The sequence below is a fragment of the Zingiber officinale genome, chromosome 4B (genome assembly GCF_018446385.1).
Source record: "Zingiber officinale cultivar Zhangliang chromosome 4B, Zo_v1.1, whole genome shotgun sequence".
Lineage (NCBI taxonomy): Eukaryota > Viridiplantae > Streptophyta > Magnoliopsida > Zingiberales > Zingiberaceae > Zingiber > Zingiber officinale.
This window is the reverse complement of record NC_055993.1, coordinates 108,914,261-108,923,709: the sequence shown is the minus strand read 5'-3', so window position 1 is coordinate 108,923,709 and position 9,449 is coordinate 108,914,261. Positions and strand designations below refer to the sequence as shown.

Sequence of the window (9,449 nt, the reverse complement as noted above, 5' to 3'; positions counted from 1 at the left end):
GGCCTTAATTTAGAAGTGCTACTCTTGTAGAGTCTTAAATGGTATAAATCAAACAAGAGATCAAGAAATGCCAATTTGGGTTTTGACATTTTCTTGGAGCACTTTGGGCAATCTAGGATTAGAATTTAAGTTAGCTAAGTAATTAAGGATACTTAGATAGGTAATCTAGGTATTTTATTTGTGTTAACTTACCATGATTGTTTGCCATATGCCATGTCATGACATCATATTTAATTTATGATCATTTGAAATGTCATGATAATGCTTAGGTTATCTATATGTCATGTTTTAGTTAAGTTTCATACTTTATGCCATGACATCATGACATTGGCACATGTTTTCATATCATTATATGCCATGTCATCATCTCTTGCATTATAATCAATGAAATTGATTTAAGGACAAACATATAATTTGATATTGAGATCAAATTGGTGTTTAGAGAATGCATGAGACCTTAGTCTAAGATACCTAAACCCATATCTCACATCAAAATTGACATGGATGTGTTTGATACACTTTAGATGTGTGTGAGATATTAGGATCATGAGTTAGGATCAAGGTGCATAGTTTTTGTACCTAGATGAGCCTAATTCAAGAAAAGGAGGATCATAGGGAAAGCTTGTGTACAAGTCATGTACATCTAGCCCTAAGATTATGGTCCTAAATTCAAATGGTTTTAAAAGCATTTTTAAATTTGATTTGAAAAACCTTGATGAAGCTTTCCTAGTGATAGCATTCATCATTGAACTTTGTGATACAAAGTTGAGTTAAAACTTGAACTATTTCAAAGTTTTTGAACTTTGTATCAAGATTTGAAAATGGAAACTATTTTCATAGAAAATTATTTTTCCATGATAGTGTATGATATGAGGAATGTATCCTCAAAATTTCACAATTTTGAATTTCGGGAGAAGAAAAATCAGAAATCCCTGTGATCAGTGTCTGGATCGGTCGCTGGACCGATCCAGGGAGGGCTGGATCGGTCACTGGACCGATCCAGAGTGCTGTGGATCGGTCTGGTGACCGATCCAGTGAGGTCTGATAGCGTGCCAATGTGCTGAAATTCGACTGCATGTCTGAAATTTCGGCTGACAGTTGGTTTTTAGATTTATAAAGGTTTGAAACTCTCCAAGACATTGTTGGTGCAATGGTCAAGGGGGAGTTGGCCTTTAGGGGGAGTTTTAACTATTAGTCAAGGGGAGTTGACTTTTAGGGGGAGTTTTTACTCCTTGAGGATTAGTGATATGGGATTATCACTAAGTGGATTGTTGAGCTTAGTATCAAGGGGAAAATAAGAGTTTCAATGAAAGGTATGGGACTTTCATTAGGAAGAAACTCTTGACCTTGATACCCTCCTTTTTCTTTTTGATGTGTGTCAAAAAGGGGAGAGTGTTCATTGGAGAATTATTAGAGAACCCAAGTTAGGTTATCGGTTTAACCTAAGCTAGGGGAAGATTGTCAAGGAATGTTCGAGGAAGAACATTGGAATACTTTTTGATGTGTGTCAAAAAGGGGGAGAATTATTAGAGAACCCAAGTTAGGTTATCGGGTTAACCTAAGGGGAGAATGTCCAGAGAATGTTCAAGGAAAGAACATTGGACATTGGAAGATGATTGAAAACCTAAGTTAGGTTATCGGGTTAACCTAACTTGATTATGGTTTTGTCAAACATCAAAAAGGGGGAGATTGTTGGTGCAACCTTAGGTCAAGGTTGACCTGGTTGACCCGACTCGAGTTGACGTGACTCGAGTTGTATTTTGATGTTTGACTTGGGAAGATTGTCGGTGCAACCTTAGGTCAAGGTTGACCTAGTTGTGTTGCATGTTGATGTTTGACACTCGTGAGAGAGTTCTATTCTTGATGTGGGACAAGAATAGATGTTTGGGAGATTATTGGTGCAACCGTAGGTCAAGGTTGACTGGTTGACTGATTCGGAAAAGTCCAAGTATGGAGACTTGGCGCGGAAAAGTCCAGGGAGCTTGGCTGGAAAAGTCCAAGTATGGGGACTTGGCACGGAAAAGTCAGCAGGGAGCTTGGCACGAAAAAGTCCAAGTATGGAGACTTGGCACGGGAAAGTCAAGCAAGGAGTTTGGCACGGGAAAAGTCCAGTGAGTGAAGCCAGGCGAGGGAAATCCTGGTGAGTGAATCGGTGAAAATCCTAGTGAGTGAAGCTAGGTGAAGGTGAAAGTCTGGTGAGTGAAGCCGGGCATTGGGAAAATCCTGGTGAGTGAAGCCGGTGAAAATCCTAGTGAGTGAAGCTAGGTGAATGGGAAGTCCTAAGTGGGATGTTAGGCAGTGTGGAAAATGAGTGAAGCCGGTGAAAATCCTAGTGAGTGAAGCTAGGTAAATGAGAAAGTCCTAACTGGGATGTTAGGCAGGTGGAAAGTCACAGTGAGTGAAGCAGGGGTGTGGAAAGTCTGGTGAGTGAAGCCAGGCGGTGGGAAAGTCCTAGCCGGGATGTTAGGCAATGTGGAAATCCTGGTGAGTGAAGCCAGGTGAAAGTCCTGGTGAGTGAAGCCAGGCAAGGGAAAATCCAGATGGATCAGGGATGATCGGACTTCTGGTGTTGGAAAGTCCAAGTAGGTCAAAGGGATTGACCGGACACTTGGCAGGGAGTTCTAGCAGGTCAAGGGAGTGACCAGATGTTAGGGATGAAGTACCAATAGGTCAAGGTTGACCGGATATTGGTTTGGAAGTCTTGGGACTTGGTTTGGGCCAAACCCAAGCTCTGGATCGGTCACCAGACAGACCATGTTAACCGCTTCTGCCCAGAAATTCTTTGCAAGCCCTGCATTCAGCTTGAGACATCTCGTCTTCTCAATGATTATCCTGTTCAACCTTTCCACTACCCCGTTCTGCTGAGGTATCCTGTGAACCGAGAAATGTCTCATTATCCCATGTTGCTCACAAAATTCCTGAAACTTTGAATCTGTGTACTCAGTCCCATTGTCTGACCTAAGGCATTTGATCTTTCTTCCGATCCGATTCTCCACTTCAGTTTTCCACAGTTTAAACTTTGTAAAAGTTTCCGACTTGTGACGCATAAAGTATACCAAGACCTTTCGTGAGAAGTCATTAGTAAAACTCATAAAATACAAGTGTCCTCCACATGATGCTACACTGGTTGGTCTCCAGAGATCCGTATGTATGTAGTCCAGAATCCCCTCCGTCTTGTTTGCTGCCGTCTTGAATTGCACTTTGCTATGTTTCCCAAGAACACAGAATTTGCAGAATTCAAGCTTATATATCTTGACACCCTTCAACAAATCTCACTTGTGAAGTTCTAGCATCCCACGTTCACCCATATGCCCTAGCTGCATATGCCACAAAACAGTACTGTCAGATTCAAACTCCACTGAGGTGGCTCCACCTACAACTATAGTCCCTATCAACTTGTAGATGTTTCCTGCTACCTTTTGTCATTTCATTACCGTCAGAGCTCCCTTGCTAATCTTCATCACCCCGCTCACTGATTTGTAATTACAACCAATATCATCCAGTGTGCCTAGTGAGATCAAGTTCTTCCTTAGCTCTGGTATATATCTGACATCACATAAAGTTCTATTGCCCTATAGGTGTCAAACCAATCCTTGTTTGGAGTCATGTGATATGAACATGCAGAGTCTAAGATCCATGCATTTGTCAGCTGCTCCGAACTCGACATAACTGATAGCATATCTCCATCATCGCTCTATGAATTTTCTTCTTCAATTATGTTTGTAGACTTTGTCAAACTACCTTGTTCTCTGCAACATGTTTCTTTATCTCTGGACAATCTCTCTTGATATGACCTTTGCCTCCATATTTGTAGCACGTGATCACCTCTTCCTTCTCGATTTAGAACGAGCCTTGTTGTTGTTACCCGTTCCATGTCGAGATTTGCTCCTACCACGCTCTTGGTTGCTATTTACCACAAGTCCTTCTCCTTGAGAAATTTCATCACTTGTTTTCTTCCTTTGGTGAAAATCTAGTAACGCACTTATGATCTCCTCCAATTTGAGAGTTTTCTTACCCCACATCAAAGTAGTAACTAAATTCTCGTACGTAAGAGATGAAGGTAGAGAATTCAACAACATCATCGTCTTGTCTTCGTCTTCGTCTTCGTCTTCGATCTTCACATCAACCCGCTTTAGATCACTTATAATCTGGTTGAATATGTTGATGTACTGGCTCAAATCGGTTCCTGCTGTCATCTTCAGCCCGAATAATTTCTACTTAAGATACACCTTGTTTGTCAATGACTTTGACATGTACCGACTTTCCAGCTTTTGTCAAACTGTCACCGATGACTCGTCGCCCATGATATGGTATATCGCATCAACTGTAAGACAAAGTCTGATTGTTGCTACGACCTTCGCCTGAATTTCTTCCCAATCTGATCTCTTCATACTTTTCGATTTTCTTTCTCCTAGCGCCTTCACCATGCCTTGTTGCACCAACAAGTTCTTGACCCTTCTCTGCCATAATCCAAAGTTTCCGGTTCCGTCAAATTTCACCATATCAAACTTTGCAGAAGTTGTCCCGGGCATGTTGAATAAATCCGCCAAAAACCTGTAGCTCTGATACCAATTGTTGCGCAAAGAGAGGGCAACACCTCTCAATCTCTAAAATGCGGAAGAAGAGGAAGAGAGAAAAGAGATCGCGCAGAGCAACAAGACAAAGAGACACAAAAGGAGAGCAAACACGAGGAAGGAGAAGAAGAGAAAGAAAAAGAGTTACTATAGTTCGGCAACCTGCTTACTCCACAAAATCGATCGAAACTTTATTAGAATTCTCTCTACACAAGAGAATCACATCTAATGATTCTTGTATTTACTGTTGTACAATAGGTTTACAATGATCTCTATAAATATTGCTAAACCCCAGACCCAGTAAAATCGTAACAGAATTTTATTATGAAAAATCAAAAAAAAAATCTGTTATATAAAATCTTAATAGAATTTTATTACAAAAATTTTAATAGATTTTTTTTTCATAACATCTCTCATATTAACCTTCATCCAAATATGAGTCACCTGTCAATATTTTGGATCGTATGATTGTATAATCCGAATCATGATTTTACAAACTAGGGGAGAAACCATATGGATCATGTCTCATGTTTACTTGTGGTCCGTTGGGCCCTATAAATCTTGAAAGTAGGGAGGAAATTTGTGAATAGACCACGAGTGGATCGCGACCCATGCCTGCTTGTGACTTGTTGAGTTCGGCCTGGAGAACTCGGCTCGAAATGACTTATCAGCTTGGACTAACTCTGCCTAATGACTTGGTTAGACTGAGCACTAAGATAAGGCCACATAGATGATGGTATCATTACTGATTAATGCCGAAAAAGAAACCAATCAGTTCTTTTATTATTTCTAATCCCGCAATTAATCGCCTTCTGCTCACATAATAATGGCTGTCACATGCCGTTCTTAATTTAATCACTCCTAAACTACACATAGTACAAACACATTACTGAATCCACTGTTAATCTAAACATTATTAACGAGCCACTGGACAACCATAGAAATGAATCATGATGAATGGTGGGAGGAGCTTAAGGAGACTTAATGCTGCATATGCTTGTTTAATAACAGAGGACTTTTCTGATGATTAAAGAACAATACATGTTCTGGCGTTCATGAATACAAAGAGCATAACTCCAAAGATTTAGATGAGAGATTAATTAGCTAGGAGGAAGATTAGTGATAATTAATCTGCACATGGCCAAAATCTAAGTCTCTGCAGGAAACCATCTCGGCTATAGCTGTTTGACAGTGGGGTGCAAGAACGAGGTCAACCTTCGTGCCTGGATTGAGCGTAGTGGATTCAACTGGAACATATATATACCTTAGGGCAAACGAGTGAATGCTTATGACAATTCAAAGATTCCTTATCATTTATTTATTTGTATATTAAATGAGAGCTGATCATTCATTGATGTAACCACAACTGCGCAAGCTCATTGGAGAACATATGATGTAATGGTTAAACCATTGATTAGGGCCGTCTTAATTTGTTTTTTAAGGTCTTAGACCTAAAAAATATCTAGGACTATAATATTTTTTTATAGAATAAATACTAATTGTTAAAAGGTAATTTTTTATATAAAATTTAATTTTCTAAGTTTTTAGATGCGAATTACTAATTACATTTTTATATTACAATTTTAATGATAAATCTTTTTTCAATTAATAAAATTATTACATTTTTTTTGAGATATTATATATTGAGTGTAAATAAGATTTTATTAATTTTAATTTTGAAAAAATATCCATAAAAAACAATTTAATTTTTTTTATAAGGTTTAGTATTATAATGTTGGATTTATAATTTCTTATAGGATTTTTTTTAATATAAAAAAAAATCTAAAAACCATTAATAAGAGGGCGTGTCATATTTTAAAAAGTCTTTAAAAATTAAATATTTTTATTTTAAAAATAAACAATTTTAACTTTTCTATTCAAACCTAGTTATAAGTGAAAAAAATAACATGATGAATAATAATGTAATTGAATAATTAATTTTAAAAGATTGGAAACAAATATTAACTTTTATTTTAATTAATTAGAATGTGAATCAGTAAAAAATAAGCATATTGATCAAAATTTTGAAAAAATATATAAAAGATTATTCTAATAATAAATATTTATTGTAGTAGAAGATGATTATACTTATCCCAGATGTCTATCATGATAAAAAGGAAAAAAAAATTAAGATGACTAAGTAAGGAGATAAAGGATCGTAAGATCATTGACCAAGGAGGAAAAGGGCATGTGATTACGAGTGAGGATGGAGAAGAACGCAGCATTACTGATAACTGTGAGGAGAAGGATGTATTTTTTAAGAAATCATTATAGTAGAGGCAAAATTAGTTGGGTGTAGGAAAATAAAATATTAGTATGCAAGAGAAGAAAGAGTTCTAGTTTAAAAAATAAAATATATAATTAAAAAATTATTTTTAAAAAAATCAATACAAATAATATTAAGATATTAAAATTCTTAGAGCCCTAGGCGTAGGTTTAAGTGGCCTATGCCTACCTTGCCATTAATAGACTGTTCTTGATGGAGCTTCTCAAGTATTGAGGTTGAGGAGTACCAATAAAATAATAAAAAAATAAATATTATAAATTAATTATAAGCAAGGACAAGAGGGGTTGAAATTTTTTTTCAATATCCACTTTGTCTTATTCTTCTCATTCCATTTTGGCTATATTTATATTACGAAATAAGTCAGACTGATCTTAACTGAATTAGGTCTTGATTGTAGCAGAACAAATTTCCGAAATATAATTTACAATTTTTAAAAACATTATTTTAAGTTTATCTATATATTACTATATATTGAGACAACACTGAGCTAACTTCACCCTAAGTGGCATTGTTCATCGCTCACACCAAAATGGCAAAATCCTTTATTTTAACGCTAAGAGGAGGGATTCCTTTTTTAGAATAAATAAAAAAAATAAGCCACCTAGCTTTGAATCTAAGTTTTTTTTTAAATTACAATCTTGCACACTACACGTTACAACTTTATTTAGCAAATAAAAATAAACAATTAATACGAATCCAACTGTTAGCCGCCCCATTCTAAAAAGAATCAAGTCAACCACACGCTCACAAAAAGGAGATAGATGGTCCGTCCATCTCTGCTTCAGTATTTCCGCACCACATTTTTAGTTTCTACCGTGGCATTATTTTCATAATCAAAATTTCTCTTTTTCTTAAAATTTTTGCTGAAATCCATTTAAAAGTTGATAGGTCTCAATTTACGTTATTAAATTCAACATAAATATGCTAATTAAGAAGATTTCTAATAGTATATTAATTTTATTTATAGTAATTCAAAGTTAAATCACTTCAAACAAAACTAATATAATAATGGAGGTCTTCTTAATATAGTATGTATTTAGATTTAAATTTGATAGTGTAAATTGAAAATAGTAAATTTTAAAATTTATAAAGATTTGATAAAATTTACCACAAATGTATTATGATACATAGGACAATGATATTCACTAACTAATGTTATCCATGAGTTCTTAGGTTTTTTTTTGTTTGAAAAATATTAAATTTTAATTTTTTTTAATAATATAGGCCCATCAATTTGAATTTGACTGATAGATTTAGAAAATTTTGAATCATTTTAAATCAAAATTAATATACGTACAAATCTTTTTAGTGTATGCATGCTTTTAGATCCGAATTCAACAACCTAAATTAAGAACAATGAATTTCAAATTGATAAAATAAATATTAATATATATATATATATATATATATATATATATATATATATATATATATACGGAATTCGAGATTTCGAAATCAACCTACGGTTCAGTAAAATGCTGTTCCTATTGCCTTTCATTTTTCTTTTACTAACAAAAATCAATATCGAAGAAATTGAATGCTTTGCACGTTTCGGTTGCCATGCTTACTTAATTATTATTATTTTTTTTATTATTTATATTATTATTATTATATTATTTTCTCCAATCCGTTTTGGTTTTTTCCCACCAGTTGACCTCCACTAGCGTTCCATTTTCCTCCTCGATTAACAAAGCCCTTCATCCCGGCACCTCCATGCTGCCTATTTATATCAAGATTTGCGGTGGCGGTGGTGTTCAAACTTGAGCATCTCCGGCGATCCTCCGACCATCTCCTATCTATATCTAGCTTTCGAGGTTGTAATTAATTAATTTGAGCTGAAGTGAAAGGTAGTGTGTTTGGTTTTGATGATCTTATTAATTGTGAATTATGGTTCTTGATTCAGGGGATTCAGTCGAGGATCCGTTTTGACGGCGAGATGAGCCGCGACCGGAGAAAGCAGAAGCTCGACCTGAAGCTGAACTTGTCGCTGGTTCCGGCGCGCGGGGAGTCATCGAGTAGGAGGAGGTCGGCGGCGGCGGCGGCGGAGAGCGAGGAGGCGTCGTCGCCGAGCTCGTGCTTGTCGTCGGAGGCGCAGCAGGGGACCCCCGAGGAGGCCGCGTCGATGGTGGTGGGCGGGTGCCCGCGCTGCCTCATGTACGTGATGCTCTCCGCCGCCGACCTCCGCTGCCCCAGGTGCGGCACCGCCGTCCTCTTCGACTTCTCCGGCGGCGGAGGCGCCGCCGCCGCCAAGAGCAGGGCATGACGTTGAGCTGACTCATGCTGATTAAACTGAAACGCCTAGTTTCATTTTATTCACTTTTTTTTTTCTTTCTTTTAATTTCAATCTCTGGCCTGCTTATCGTTCTTTCCTTCTCTTCCAGAAAATCAAAACCAAAATAAAAAATAAATTAATCTATTTGAGAATTTGTTCATCTTCTCCTTTTTATCTTAGTTCTACTTGAGGCTTTCTCAAATAATTAAAAAAATTATTTCTTCTAAACACTAAAATTTGGAGAAGGAGAGAGTTGCTGTCATATAATTTTGAGACCACGGGTCGTGAAAATAGTATTTTACAAAATGCAACATAA

The 9,449-nt window shown here is 36.6% G+C and overlaps 1 protein-coding gene across 1 annotated transcript; it reads left to right on the top strand.

Moving 5' to 3' along the window:
• Positions 1–8,569: 8,569 nt before the first annotated feature.
• LOC121977825 (protein GL2-INTERACTING REPRESSOR 1-like) lies at positions 8,570–9,224 on the top strand. The gene is made up of 2 exons (XM_042530248.1): positions 8,570–8,675; positions 8,765–9,224. Exon 2 carries the CDS (start codon positions 8,798–8,800, stop codon positions 9,122–9,124), a length of 327 nt encoding a protein of 108 aa, XP_042386182.1. The 5' UTR covers positions 8,570–8,675; positions 8,765–8,797; the 3' UTR covers positions 9,125–9,224.
• Positions 9,225–9,449: the final 225 nt, after the last annotated feature.